The sequence below is a fragment of the Pleuronectes platessa genome, chromosome 2, assembly GCF_947347685.1.
Source record: "Pleuronectes platessa chromosome 2, fPlePla1.1, whole genome shotgun sequence".
Taxonomy (NCBI): domain Eukaryota; kingdom Metazoa; phylum Chordata; class Actinopteri; order Pleuronectiformes; family Pleuronectidae; genus Pleuronectes; species Pleuronectes platessa.
Window position 1 is genome coordinate 13414133 of NC_070627.1, and position 16391 is coordinate 13430523.

At 40.1% G+C, this 16391-nt stretch overlaps 1 protein-coding gene across 1 annotated transcript in view; it reads right to left on the minus strand.

Annotated features, from left to right (window-relative positions):
• The window catches only part of LOC128454420 (testis-expressed protein 264 homolog), a 32703-nt gene extending 16438 nt beyond the window's left edge, over nt 1–16265 (minus strand). Inside the window, exons 1-2 of the mRNA XM_053437835.1 lie at nt 15852–16265; nt 9749–9970 (exon numbers count right to left, since the gene is read on the minus strand). Coding sequence (XP_053293810.1) covers nt 9749–9970; nt 15852–16106 — 477 coding nt within the window. The 5' untranslated portion in view covers nt 16107–16265. The remainder of the gene's footprint in view (nt 1–9748; nt 9971–15851) is intronic.
• Between the last annotated feature and the right edge of the window lie 126 nt (nt 16266–16391).

The following is a 16391-nucleotide window of genomic DNA, read 5'->3' on the forward strand; positions in this document are numbered from 1 at the left end:
TGCCCTATGACATTAAGATTTATATTATATTTTTAAGTTTTCTTAAAAAAAGTCACCTCTATTGCTGCTGGATGTGAAGAAACATTGTTTTCTAAAATGCAGAAAGAACTTGGTCTCTGAGGACCTTTACTAGATGAGCAAAAGTAGCTGAAGACAAGTAGACAGTAAGTAAGATGACGATTAAATGCATAATCATTACTCCTCTATGGACACACTCTTAGAACTAAATTCAAGGCATGTTTTATTTCAGTCAGGCCTCTAAGGGTGTGTGATTTCATAAATGAATGATAGATTAGAAATATACGTTTACTAAATAATACTATAAAAATTAAATGGATTGATGTTTTACGGACTGCACTCAAAAGAAGAATAAAAAGGTTTTACCGTCGGTACACCTGCATAGTTACACATTTTCATATACCTATGGAAGGACAGACTGAAATTACTTTTCAGTCTTGTTGTCATTTCAGGGTCATTTTAACTGAAACGCTCCGGTTTATATGGTTCAGAGAATATAAAGCAGTTATATAATCTATCTTGGATAACCTTGACCACCCTCTCCACCACAGACTGGACAGACAGAGGAGCACCTTCTCCAAAAGGGCTCAAACAACTTTTCTATCACAAGGACAGTTACAGGTTATCTGTCCTACTACAAGCTATGAGAACACTTCACCTCTGCCTGATGGGAACACCGAGGACCCTCTGATGAGGAACTTTTTTAACAAAACACCTGAACCTCCACACCTTCCTGTTACTGTATTTCTAATTGCACACTGTCACTCTCTGTAGATACATTCATTTTGAAGAGTTGATTATATGATGCATATTCTTATATTTTGCATAGTTTGAGATCAATACAATACTATCAGTTATCAATATGCAGCAGTATTCTTTTACATAGTATTTGCACCAGAGGAACTTGAAACATGTTGCAAGATAAATACTATGTTGTTGTAATGATAAAAGTTGTTATACCCTGAGAAAACTTCTTCTATAACAATAAAACTGACCTTTTTGTCTTTTTCTGACGTGGCAGCAATTCTCTACCGCAGCGAAACTTTGCAACAGTGAAACTGGTATTCACAGAACGTGTGGTTGAGGCGGCAGTGACATTTGACTGTTTCCTGCGGCGAGTGGGTTAATTACAGTAATCTGTAAGATTATGGAGGATAACACTCCCTCACTTCTCCACCATTGCCCTTTGCCCTCACTCCTCCTACTTCCCTTGACTAATCGTAACTGATGAACACCTCATATTAATGCTGCATTTCTTCTCCATTTTCTGTTTAGCTTCGTCAAATGCTATCAAGAATGACAAAACATCTGTAACAATATGTGTTTCCTCAACAGAACAGTCTTTTTTGGCCATTTCTCAGAATCCTCTTCCTTCACACAGAGGAGGGGGATGATGGAACATGGTATCTTCACAGCCTTTTCATGGTCTACATTTCATTTGAAAGCCCGGAGGAGGAAAAGTGCTTTAAAGTGGCCAAAGGCATAATTAGTGACAGCAGTTGCTGCCAGTGCGAACAATTCAGGTGTCACTCAAGCAACAACAGTCTTTACACGGACTTATTCAACCCTGACAAATGAACAAGGACTGTTGGAAAGTCACTCAGCTGAATAAAAGCAGTTAAGTCCTAAGCCGCTCCTTTATCTTTCTCATTTTCTTAAGTTGGCTTGCTGAAGTCTCAAACCTCTGCACCTTGGTTTGGTGCCCCCGGCCTGTCGTCGGACTCATACTTGACTGGTTCACAATTGCCTCTGGGATTGCTTTTCAGAAAATCCCTCAATAGGACGTGGCAACAAATTCTTTTAATTTGTACGTCTATCTCGGCAAAAGAGACAACCACATTGTTGGAACGCTTTAGCCGACACAAGAGAACGAGTGTGTTTTCTTTTTCTATTATACTGCAGAACATCGGAGCTGTACGACCAGAGCAAGAGCTCAAAAGTAGTTGTATAAATGCAATATGTACAACTAATAGAGGAACAATTTAGCACAGACTGTTGGTCTTTGCTTGGTAAATCAGCCAATCACAAATGTGTCAGCGGCAAGTTCCACAATCCAGATTGAGATCCTTTTTGTTTTGCTGATTGCAACAGGGTTTTCTATATATTTGTAAAAAAAATCTGAAAAATGTAATTTGTTCCTTTTCCTGAGGGCTCCAGCTCAACTGCAGCCAGCAGCTAATAAGACAGCACGATATTTGCTGCCAGTGTTTCATTTTGAAGGAGTTTAGTTAAGTATCTGTAGCTCCACAACATATTGTTATTTATACGTTTTCTTCTGTTGTTTTCCCTGGCATATTTTCTCTTTATATAAACACTGCAATGAAGGACAAAGCATGAAACTCGACAATATACAATGACAGTGTAATAATATTCAAAGCAGGCACGACAGCACACATATTTTAAGCGTTGGCTCGATCTTTACACCTGGAGTGATTGATAGGATCGCCACTGGCACCAAACAATTTGTACCATATCTAAAAATATCTACCTTTGCTCAAATTGCAATCACACCCCACTGCCTGATATTGATTCAGAGCGACAGTGCAACCGAGAGTAAAGTTTAAATCAGATCAATCATATGTAGATGTGACATTAACAGTAGATTCCCGCCAGCTGCCGGATGAAAGTCATGTTTGAACGTTTGACTCCGCAGAGCTTCCCGAGGGGTGAAATCGCTCGCAGGGTTGTGATGCAACATTAGTGGTAAAAGAGATCCAATGGTTTTGGGCATTAATATGATTAAAAGGTTAAGATTAAAAACACAGAAGACAATGGTTTGACTACAATGGGAAGAAATAAAACCTGTTAATAAGGTCTTAAGCTGAGCAGCACTTTATAAAGTCCAAGCTTATTCTTATTGTTGCATAAAGAGTAATAATTAATTTTCAACTTTCTTTAAACTAAATTTCTCATTCTGGTCACATCGTTTTACTTCACACAGTTTCTGTGTTGCAAGACACCAGGAAAGATTGGAAATGATAAAGGAGGAAAACAGATGTGATGCTGTGAATGTAAATAGTTCCCACAACATTGAAAGATAGACTGAGGGGATAAAGAGGGAAATGTGTTTCATGTTGTTGGAGAATAAACCTTGAGCAATAATTCAGAACCAGGCAAGTTAACCAGCTAGTTTGTACCTTACTAGTAACTATAGCTCAAATGAGTGAGATGAATCACACTCATTTGTAAGAAACTGATGATAACTTCCTTCTGACTCACAACAAAGCAATGTATAAAATGGGTAGATTTTACTTCTAAGTGTGGTGTCTTTAAAACGTATTGGAAATATCCTTAAATATGGGTATGAAGGCTCGCATTATAAATTTGTACTTGCAGTCTATTGGAGAGTTTGGGCTTTTGTGGGCTCAAATAAAAAACAATGTGGTCAGTGAAACAACTAAATGTTAGTAACAGACATGGCTTTGTTTTAAGTCAATAAAGAAAACATAAACCATATATACTTTGAGAAGTCCTGTCAGACAGAAGCTCAGAAATCCAAAACATATTTAAATCTGACAGTTGGAAAATAAATCCTCCCAACCACATGGTCTGACCCGTGTACCTAGTTAGTGTCATTGGTTGCAACTGAAACAGAAAAAGTTTGGATGTTTGACTGCAACTAAAAGTTCTGTACGAGAAGTAACTTAACGGGTTTGCATTTAGTGCCAATGGCAACATGAATGAATGCAATCATAAAAATATTATTTCATAGAATTACAATTGGGCTTCCCTTCTAAATCTTCCATCATCCATCAAAAGGGATGGTCATTGGAAGATCTATATTTACAAAACAATCATTGGGCTACTGCCATTATATCTCTCCTCTCTCATCAGCTGGAATTGTAATAACCTCAATACCGCTCCCAGAGCTGGCTTTCATTATATCTGCCTCGTGTTAACACTAACTTGGGGAAGACAGCAAAGTTCATTTATTTATTTCATTAAGGGAATTCTCGAGTCCTGTTTCATGTACGGCTGGCTTCTCCTGCAGTGATTGTAACTGTTAGTTGGGTTAGGCCTAACCATAGTATTTTATAGTATTTTATTGAATCGTCAGGGTTGATTGTTTGTGATCTTTTCCCTTGTGTTGCTGTATGTACAGTGCCTTGCATAAGTATTCACCCCCTTTGGACTTTTCTACATTTTGTCATGGTATAACCACAGATTAAAATTTATTTCATCGTGAGTTTATGTAATGGACCAACACAAAATAGTGCATCATTTGGAAGTGAGGGGAAATATTACATGGATTTCACAATTATTTACAAATAAAAATCTGAAAAGTGTTGAGTGCATATGTATTCACCCCCTTTACTGTGAAACCCCTAACAAAGATCTGGTGCGACCAATTGCATTCACAAGTCACATTTGCAAGTCACATAATTAGTAAATAGGGTCCACCTGTCTGCAATTTAATCTCAGTATAAATACACCTGTTCTGTGACGGACTCAGAGTTTGTTGGAGATCATTACTGAACAAACAGTATCATGAAGACCAAGGAGCTCACCAAACAGGTCAGGGATAAAGTTGTGGAGAAATATGAAGCAGGGTTAGGTTATAAAAAAATATCCAGAGCTTTGAACATCTCTCTGAGCACCATAAAATCCATCATAAGAAAATGGAAAGAATATGGCACAACCGCAAACCTACCAAGAGGAGGCCGTCCACCCAAACTGAAGAGTCGGACAAGGAGAAAATTAATCAGAGAAGCAACCAGGAGGCCCATGGTTACTCTGGAGGAGTTGCAGAGATCCACAGCTGAGGTGGGAGAATCTGTCCACAGGACAACTATTAGTCGTCTACTCCACAAATCTGGCCTTTATGGAAGAGTGGCAAGAAGAAAGCCATTGTTGAAAGGGATCCATAAAAAATCCCGTTTGGAGTTTGCCAGAAGCCATGTGGGAGACACAGCAAACATGTGGAAGAAGGTGCTCTGGTCAGATGAGACCAAAATTGAACTTTTTGGCCTCAATGCAAAACGCTATGTGTGGCGAAAACCCAACACTGCCCATCACCCTGAGCACACCATCCCAACAGTGAAACATGGTGGTGGTAGCATCATGCTGTGGGGATGCTTCTCTTCAGCAGGTACAGGGAAACGGGTCAGAATAGAGGGAAAGATGGATGGAGCCAAATACAGGGAAATCCTTGAAGAAAATCTGATGCAGTCTGCAAAAGACTTGAGACTGGGGCGGAGGTTCATCTTCCAGCAGGACAATGACCCTAAACATACAGCCAGAGCTACAAAGGAATGGTTTGGATTAAAGAATGTTAATGTCTTAAAATGGCCCAGTCAAAGCCCAGACCTCAATCCAATAGAGAATCTATGGCAAGACTTGAAGATTGCGGTTCACAGACAGTCTCCATCCAATCTGACTGAGCTTCATCTTTTTTGCCAAGAAGAATGGACAAACCTTTCCATCTCTAGATGTGCAAAGCTGGTAGAGACATACCCCAAAAGACTTGCAGCTGTAATTGCAGCGAAAGGGGGTTCTACCAAGTATTGACACAGGGGGGTGAATACTTATGCACCCAACAGATGTCAACTTTTTTGTTCTCATTATTGTTTGTGTCACAATAAAATTTATTTTGCACCTCCAAAGTACTATGCATGTTTTGTTGATCAAACGGGAAAAAGTTTATTTAAGTCTATTTGAATTCCAGTTAGTAACAGTACATAATGGGAAAAAGTCCAAGGGGGGTGAATACTTATGCAAGGCACTGTATATATGCATATTTATTTCATTCTTATTTATTTTCTCAATGTATTAACTGTTCATTGTACCCTCGGCACCATTGTAAATGAAGGTCTTATTCCTCAATGTGTTTTCCGAGGCTTAAATAAATAATCAATCAATCAATCAATCAATCAATCCTCCTCCATGACTCTGTCCAGATTATGAACCCCACAACCTTTTCTGACCTTTCTGATTGTACATCACAGTTTTGCATGTGTTCAACAGGCCCTGTGGACTAACATCTGTGCACTGGGCTGCATCACTCCCGCCCTCTGCAGATGGTTCTAATAAGAATTTGCAAGAGGCTGCACCTTTTCTTCCAAAAAATGAGGCTTGAGTTTTGTGCTGAGGACAAATTCATGATCTCTTTACCATGAGAAATAAAGAGAAAATGCCATTTCTAATGAACAAGGGAAAATTAGCTTTATATTCAGCCCAGAAGCTCTGCGCTGCAAAGAAATCTGTGTGCCCTCCAGCAAACAAATGTTCCTCGTCTGCCCTTCACAAACCTTTAGATCTCGGTGAATGTCAGCAATATTATCCTCCCGATGCAGTCTGAAGGCCTGGCCCCCTTGCTTGAATCAAGTCTCAAGACACCAGGGTATCCGTGATGCAGCCCACCAGTAAAAAGCCGAGGCACAGAAGAAAAAACACCGGGACCGATCAATGGTCTGAGTAGGCAAATATCAGGCCTAGCCATGGGGCAGAGCCTCAAAGTGTGTGACAGACAGAAATCATTGTGCCATGACAAGCCAGGCATGCTAAATGCTGATGAGCTTGTTTGAAAAGGTCTCACCACTTGGGATATTTGAAGTGCCATCAACAGCATGCATTATTCACAAAAAGAAAGCCATTTGGAGCGGGCTGTTCGGTTAGGCTGCTTCTGTAAAATGTGAACTATATTAAGATTAAATATTGTTGTTGAACTATATACAGTACACTAATGAAGTATTCACGATAAAATCAAAAGCTGTAGGGTTTCATAATTTGTTAATAGAGTTTTCAGAGCATTTGCCTTTTCACACAGATCTCAAATGCGATTTAAACTCTTACCAGTCCTCTAGTATGGTTCAGCCTCTTTAAGCTCTTCATTTAAACTGGCAATTGATCTACTTCGATCTCAAACCCTTCAGGTCACTTCAGCGATACCAGAAACACTTACACACACTTTAGGTACTGCAAACACACCGTTTCCTACTTACATTTCAATTTCACTGATAATTGACCTGCTAAGCTCACATTTCAAGTCATTTAACAAACACATCAACAACTTTACTGACACCTCAACTTTAACTGACGCCTTAATCTGAGACTTCAACTCCTTTAACTGTGACTTCAAATCCTTTCACTAGCACTTGAACTACTTTAACTTGAACCAACTCCTTAAACTGACACCTCAACTTCTTTAACTAACACCTCAACTTCTTTCACTGACACTTTAATTCCTATAATTTGAATACAAATGTATAAGGCAGCATGACATGTCTATTTTTAAATGCTGTAAAAATTGAAAAAAAAAATACATTTTAAATCATTAAAATGTTATTCATTTGGTCGACATTGAAAATATATTTTTTGTCATCAGCAATATTTTTAGGATTCCGTTTTCTGCCATCACAGGTACCTTTTCAGAGAACACCAGATACAGGTGCATTTTAGGTGAATACTGTGAAGCAGCAGAATCAATCTACATGCGATAACAAGGTACAGGATATTACAAAAAGAAAAAACTGAATGACTTGACTTGGTAGTTGTACATTGTGGTTTAAGACCACAGTGGGACACCAAAATCCCCATTAAACAGATATTGGAGAACGCAGCTGTATATTTTAATATCTAATGCAATACCACTGGGCCTTTCTCTCTTTTCTCTTTTGTGAGTCAGAGGAGAAACAGCTGCAAACCGCACATGCACTGTGAAACTGTCCAACCTGTGCGTGATGTTATTTGACCTCTAAACACGTCGCTTATGGATTTCATGACTGGGGCTGGATCGTGTTGTCTAGGGGCAGAAACCACAGATCACAACTCCCAAATTATTTTTCACCAAGGTCAATCTTGTTTTAATGGAAACCAGGTTTTGAGACACACAGAGAGCAGATAGACAATTTGTATTATTCATATTCTGCCTTCTTACGTCAGCCTTGCTACAGGATGTGAACATAAGCGGTTCTTCTCAGTATCAATACAGTTGGGAGTAAATAACGGACGAGGAAATAAAATCCACCCACATGAGACCCGCCAGGTTGCTGAATAGTATCACACTGCATTGAGAGGTGCTTCAAATATGTTGTCCACCAAACTAGGAGGGTGTATCTGTAAGCACTAGAGATTTTAAAAAAAAAGTTGTATTTTCAAAAGCCTTTATTTATGGGCTAATAGACCATGTACCTGGGTAGCAATGTAAACCTACTAAAGCTACTAGCTACGACCTCATCTACGACAACTAACTATAACCAGACAATCCAGTAAATCATATGTAGCAGGTGCACACACAAAGATCACGGTAAGATTTCATATTGTGGTGGAAGGAGACTGATGGCCGGTTTTTGTGTGCTGACCTTTCAGACAGGGTAAGTGCCTCTGGAGCGCAGCCACGTTTAAACAGCATCCAAGCAGATGGTGCAGGCAGCCAGACAGGACACACAAACACATTCCTCCGGCAGAGGCAGATTGATTTGAGATAACCTGTGGTGTTGCCACCTGTTTTAGCACACTGCATAATTAAACCATATCTGCCCAAACTCTCTGCTCATCACAATGACTCACTTTCCCAGCATCCCTCAGGCAGCGCTCAGTGAGATTGTTCATCATAAAGTGCTAAAAGAAGCTCAAGATGTTTTCCTTGTCAGTTCTCTACTTTATCTTCAACTTCACTGCACGTCTCCATCTCCTCCCAAGCCGAGAATCTTCTCCTGCTGCAACGTACCTCACACAAACACACACACACCTACTAAACCCTCCAGGGGGCGCCTCCAAGAAGGCGTGAAGAAAAGATTTGACGCGCTCAGCTTTTCACAAATTACATTTTCACTTTGCGAAGCCTGAAAATGCACAGTATGACTCAGGCGTGCATTTGATGATCATGAGGTTAGATATTGATCATATACCTCGGACTCAGCGGTGATTCCTTCCATCACAAACACACGTTCGCACATTGCCTTAGCCGTTTTCCTATCGCTAGAATAAGCACACTGGCAGGCGGTGACTCATTATAATCCCACCTTTTCCCATTCCCAAAAAGAAATATCATTACTGTTTGAAAATCTGACAATTCTGTAAATGGCCTGCACCTGAGTCAATACAGAAACACTGAGAGTCTCTGATTGTGTGCTGCCATAGCGTAAAGCTTTGTGGGAACACTGGGACCCATGGGATGTTTACCGAATGTGATGATCGAAATATTCTGGCTGTGTGAAGGTAATGCATGTTTTAATATGATGAAGAGAAGTTTATACAGGTTTTCCTTCCCCTTTACACAGGGATTTAGTAACTTTTCACATACACATCTATAGAAAAATCTGTTCAGGCATGGTTCTGTGTAGAGTGTATTACTAAACCATGGGCTATTGAGTTAGTGTATGTTTTCTATAAAAGTATATGTCATATGAACCCAACTGCTTAAAATATAATTTACTTTATTTTAGAACTACTAGGTTATTAGTCTTTTTGTGTCAGACTTTCCCGATGCAATATTGGCCCTTTTAACAGGTTGAATCAATAACTATGTCATAAATAATTACTTTCGCAAAGCCCTATCTCACAATATTGAAGAAATAAAAAAAGAATTCCTGGATCTAAAACAAAACTTCTTTCTTGGGTCATGCCCCACACTCCTCCACAAAATGTCATGGAAATCTTCTGAGTAATTTTTAGGCGTAATCCTACTAACAAACAAACAAATGCAGACGAAAACGTAGACTCCTTTGGGGGAGGTATCGTCAAATTATTGATAGAGTTGCTGCAGCAAAGAGTCCAAAAAGCAAAATACCTTGATGTAGAGCCCGAGCCGTGGGTAGACTCTCCACACTCTCAGGAGAATAGAGAAAAACGTCCTGTGGGGTAACGAGGTAGTGACCACGTGTGTGACTTCAGGAAAAGAATAAACATTAAAGCCAGACGTCTCATAGCGCTTCAGAAGCTCCTCGTCGGCCTTGTTTTCTCCTTCACTCAGAATACTGCCGATAGCACAGCGGCACTGTGGTCCAGGCACCTGCAGGAACAAGACAAGGGATCAAATGAAGAAATAAATATAGATACAAAAATAAATAATTCATAAAGATGGATAGGTCATATAAAGATGACACATATAAACAAGACGGACTGATAGATATGTCAGATAAAAGAGATGCACAGTAGTAGCAGTAGTCTTCATCATTTTACTTTTCAAATGCCATATCTATACAGATTCTGTGATATAGCACCAACAACAACACCAAACACCCTTAATACTATCAAGGAATAAAAATGATATCTGGAAATCTATAAACACTCTTTCATGTTTGCTTATGTTCAATGTTGGACCTGGTTGTACGAAACCCCCACATTGTGCATCATCATCATAAATATAAGGGTGACTAATATAAGGTGATTTTATGGGAGTGCATAGCACACGTTAAAAAAACTGATATCCTCTGTGATGTCGACCAAGTGTCACAGTTAAAGAGAAAATATGGTCATTAATAGAAGCTCTAATTGGAGCATTTGGCTGTGCAGCAATTATTGCTCCTTCTTCCACACTGAGCACCGTGGTGCCCATTAAAAATAAGAAGAGAGAGATACTTTTTACCAATAAATACTCCTGGGACTTCCAAGAGTTTCTCCCCACTGTGCTGAGCTAAGCACCGCTGAAGGTTCATGTGATAAATAAGCTGGAACAAGCCAATTTGTTCATAAATCTATCAATGCTTTGCTTCAAGCATAGCTGGTGTGTCTGTGAGTGCTTGTTTCCTCTTCTGTTCGTCATCACACAAGGTTAGTGTGGAAATCACTGAGCACTGCAAACCGCCTCACAAAGTTAGATTCTGCTTTGTTTGGCAGATTGAGTATCATTATGAATAGAGTGTCCTCTTATATCTCTGATTATTTTGTAATCTGATCAGAATCATTGTTTTAATCTCTGATTCTATGGAAACATTTTCAAGGTCAACCCTGTGACTGTTTTATAGATTCAGCTACAATTAATTTTTGAAATGTTTTATTGACAGAAGGTTAATCAGACACTGATTTGACAATTGATTAATTGTTTAAGTCATGTAAGTAACAATCACAGATTAGAGTGGTGCTCAATAGAGCAAAAACTCATACAAGGCAACAGTCCCTTAAATTCAATCAAGCTGCACCAAATTGATATTAGTTCCCTGAATATTAATTACCTTTTCATCAAGATCCATGAATGATTCCCTGGGAAATCTATGAGAATGTCAAAAACACTCCGTCTCGTGATAAGCAAATGATAAAAAATTCCTGGATCCGCACCAAAAGTCTCATGGTACTCCGTCCAGTAGTTGTTATGCAATGCTGCTTATTATTAGACAGACAAACAAACACAAAAGAAAAATGAACCTCCTTGGCAAAGATAAAAATGAGTTGGCCATCTTTTCTCTGTTTCAAGTCAATATCTTTGGATAGTGACTTGATGAAACAAGAATACAACAGAGTGAAATCTTCTTCAATTGTCTCATAAAGATTTAACTATAAGGATTCGATTGCTTGGTGAAGGTAATGATGGACGGATTCAATAGGTTCTCACATACACATGATCTCCAATTATAAAAGTACACTATGTCACTCTGCAGTCACAAAAAGAGGTTTTCGGTGAAGCCAGGCCAAACAAAAAAGATAACGCATCAAACCCTTTGTTCATTAAAAGATAGGGATGGGCTTTAAATATCTAGATAATGGCCTGACCTTATCTTCTGTACATCTGGGAAACTTTACACATGAAGGTATTTTTTACACTGTGGAAACTCACAGCGCAGAGTCTGAGCCAAGTGGATTTATTAATCATCACAAGGCTCCAAGTGTCTAAGGGAGTCCAGAACAAAGGAGCACCGACAGCAGAACAAACCTCTGCACGGTTTTTGGTTTGTCTCTCTGGACTCATCAAGACACAAGAATACTGTCGTTTGATGTTTCTACACATCCCCAACAGCTCATCTGAAGCAACTTCAACTCAAGGAGTCGTTTTATTTGAGTCGCTGTAGCAGATCGACTGAACTGGGCTCAGCAAACTATCTTCACCAGCACGCACTTAATTACCTATCTGCCTGCAGGTACAGTAAAGCTCACCCTTTAGATGTTTTACTGTGCCTTTGTGAAAGAGAGAGTGAGATTTTCTACTATTTCATCATCCACCAAAAAGACTAACACTCCGACTGATAGATGCATTTTCTGACTGGTCCCTCCCCGAGCCGCCGTGCCCTCTGCTGTTATCACGCTGTGACCCATACATGGGTCCCCGAAGACAACAGGATGCTAGTCACACTTCCACTTGTCATCCAGGTTTTTATTCAGGCAATCCTTGTCTCAGGGACCACATACCCTGACCCTGAACGCTTACTTGGAATATAAAGTTTGTCGAAAATCCACATGATCCACCCACGTTTCCTCCCTCCGCTGTTTGCTGGATGTGGAGGGGGAGCGAAGAAGAAAAAAGCTGCAGGGGTTGAGGTGAAGTGGGCGCACTGGGTCTGGAGAAAAATAAATGAAAAAAGATCCTGCTTGGCTTTGAAACTGTGAAGCGACTAGGGGAGGTTTAGTGAGTGGGGCTCAGAGATTTGTGAACAGACAGAGCTGCTCCAGCCGTGTATCCATGGCAACCACCTCAGGACCAACTCAAGTCCTGGTTGAGGTCTTTTGTTTCTCCAGAGGAAGTGATTAAAGGAGGTAAAAGTGAGAAACCCGAGAACAGAGGATGTGGCCATTCTGACACTTCTCCTCTTTCAGCTGAACTTGTGAAAAATCTTTCCCATTGCGAACATCAATGGACAGTGTCTCACTATTTGGCCAGAAAATACCAGCCCTGCTATCGGAGAGCACTCTGGGGCTCCTGACGCCGGGACTGAGCGGCATCTCGAGGCATCCAGCGCTAATGAGCTGAGATCATTACGCCAATTATTTTAACTTAGATCAGGACTTGGCTGTGACTGCGCAGGGGAACTAGAACCCTCTCCCAGTCTAATTGCTAGCTTGGGAAAAAGAGGATGAGCACAACAAAGGGGTTTTGAAGCGGAGCTGGGAAGATACCACTGCTGATCTCTGGTTACATTCCATCAAGTTGTTGTGCATGAGGCTACGGCAGGAGAAAGCTGCGCCACTTAAGTCAATACTGTTGAATGCCACTTCCGCAATTACACTGCACATTTCAGAGAATTACAGCAGTGGAGTCATGGTGACAAAAGGTAAAGTCACAGTATAGTTGACTCAATACTAAACTAAGCCTGGTTCTGATTCTTGTCAATTCCCAATATTTTTTTTTGCTAAAATAAAAAGATATGACAAGGGAAGAAATAATTATTAATAATGGCGAGGAAAGAAATGGATTATTATGCTGGTAAAATGGCAATGCAATTTTTAACTGATACTTTTTGTTGTGAATTAGCTTTTTCTCTCCAAATAATCAGAAACATAAAGATATTCAGTCTACAATGAAATAAAGAGAAAATATACAAATCTTCATATTTAGATTTAATAATATTTTCAGATAATGTTTTAGCCATTTAAGCTTAATTATGGACCTATCCTTATCCCGCAAACTAGTTTCCTTTTACTTAATTAACTTAATCAACCTGGAAAGCGCCCCCCAAAAAAGTTCCGACTTTGTACAATCTCTCAATTGCCACATGAAGTTTCAGTGCCATGGGTTTTCTTATATGACCAAAGCATATTCGGTGCAAAAGTCCCTTTTAGACTGAGTACAGTTCTGTCTTGAATGAAATGTCATGATAATAACATCATTAAAATTCCAGAGGAAGTTTTGAACCCCAACTCTATGCTGCATTTGTTCTTAGTGCATCAAAGAGTTTCCATTCCATGTGGCTTCAGGTCATCAGCTTGTTGTGACAGACATGTAGTGTTCAACATTCACTATTAACTTGCAATGTAACAGACGCATGTTTCTTATGACCACATCTGCCCCCGTTTTCCCCCGAACCTCCAAACTGCTTAATGGCTTCAAGATGCTACTGTACTGGTTCCATCCCGTCGGTTTGGTATTGGGAAGAAAACACTTATAAAAGACTCGGGTTAAAATGTAAGAACTAGCACCACGTGAGTTTGGAGACCCCTGTAAAGAGAGCAGGGTTTGGTATCAGGAAAACAGATCCAGCAGATATTGTTTCCTGCTGCTTAAAGACACTGCAGAGGTTTGGGAATGGATGAGTTCTCACAGGCAACAGATGGAGTGTGGGAAAACATCTCATGAAGACATCCAGCTTAGTTAGCAGCACTGGAGTGACAGTAGAGGAGACCTCAACAACTATCAAACTCGAGGAAAGGCTCAAAGCTTGCCTGTACCACTGATCTTTAAGACATTTCTGATGTGCATATCTGGAAGCTGCTGTGGAAACCCTTGATATAAAGTCAAGGCAGTCAACTTACGGTCAGAGGGTGAATCCCACATGGGGGAAATTGATTATTGATGATTTAAAAAATGCACTACAACTCAACACACAGGCAAATTACAATAAGCAGTTGATGGATCTGGCTGGGATTGTAGATATCGATTAGCTTGCAAGGATGTTATTGCAAAACATTGTTGAATACATTCTCATCAAGCTGTAAAATAAACTAGATCAGACTAAATCTGTGTCATTATTGGTTAACCATGGTTTATTCCTATGATTAAAATATTTAAATTTTTTGACATTTGATTCTTTACTGATAACATATAGAAAGGGATGAAAAGTCTGCAGTCCCATAGACTAAAAAATCATGCTCTGGTGTAGGACTACATGTCAGGACATTAAATAAATAACCCCAACACGAACTTGGATAATATAGGGTGACATCTGAATCCAAAAAACACACCACACCCTGTCCAGATGTGCTGTGATAACATTCAGGGGAAAACCCAAGCATCTGTCAGAGCCACAGTGCTCTGAAACATGCTGAGGACAACCAGCAAAAAGACTGAATGTCAATAACACATATCGAAACGCTAAAACTACTATGAATGGGAGAAACAACCTTTTGTAAGGGGATGAATGAAAATATTTAAACCATCATGGACAGGCCCGGAACTAGACTGCTCAGATACGGTGCCCCCTAATAAATGAGCATTAGATATTTGAGGTGGCCCTTTCTTCACACAGTGGACTAAGTGATGAGTGTTTCCGAGTTTTAAGGGATGGGTCACAATGGGAAATTCAACCAAGCCATGGGGGGAGGAGGAGGAGGAGGAGGAGGAGGAGGAGGAGGAGAGAAGAAGAAGAAGAAGAAGAAGAAGAATTGTAACAATTATTATTGTTTAATTGTTATTTTTTAACACGTGCCACAAAGACTAGGGAATATGTTAAGTTCAACAGCCCAGTTGGCTTTTGTAAATGGACAAACTGGGAAAACTGGGAGACTCTGGCTTGGTTGTTCTCATGGAAGTGTTTTTTTGACAGCACCTGAAGGCAACACCAAAAACGCATTATTTCCCCCGGGAACCTGGGTTTGATCGATTGGTCCTTTTTATGATTCAATACCGGATCATTCAAATGAAGATCAATTTAAATCAGATAGTAGTTTTTAGAAACTCAGCCAGATGACCAACCAATCAGGAAATCAGGGAATTCTTATGAGGCCACTGAAACAAACGTGGTTGGCAGATTGAATAGAATAAAGTTGACCATTTGGTACGGGTGCCCACCCCTGCCCACTGAAATGGTTTGACCTGCTGAGAGGCGAGGAGTTCGTCTAAACTCGTTTTAAAAGAATGCCATCCGCGCCATCTAGCGGCCAAATACTTTAAATGAAATCTGATTTTTTTTTAATTATTATTTATTTAATTATTATATTAAGTTAAACAATTGGGTAAAGTTCCGATGTTAGATAAAATGCCACCTACAATAAGCTACCAATTAAAGCTGTGTGTACTGGGTATTTACCGTTTTAGGGTCATCATAAAAAACTCCAATGGATGAGAGCTTTGGTCCGATCCTGTGGGACTCGTTTAAAAGTGGTCCACACGCTCTGTACGATCCCTGCGTGAACTTGTACGCGAACGTGATCTTCTTAATGGGCGCGGAGCCGGTGAGCACCGTGATGTCGGACAGGAGGCCGGAGTACAGCACACATGCAGCCGCCGTGAGGACACTGAGCAACAAGCTGAGCAGCACACACACACCGAGCCAGTCCGGCATGATGGCAGCAGCTCGCTCACCGCAGCTCGTACCCTCATTCAACACCGTCCGACATGTTTACCACACGACGGTCTGTTGTTATCACAGGGCACTTGTTGTGAATGTTTTGTTTGTTTCACCAAACGATGAAGCGCCAAAGATCGCACATTGCAAACGAGACTTCCTGGAATGTACCATGTAGGCAGACCTGAGGGGGGGTTCTTTTTTCTTCTTTTTTAAAAATACAATTCAGTCATACAATTAAAAAGTCACGTTTATTTATGTAGCAGACTCAACTCAATGGGC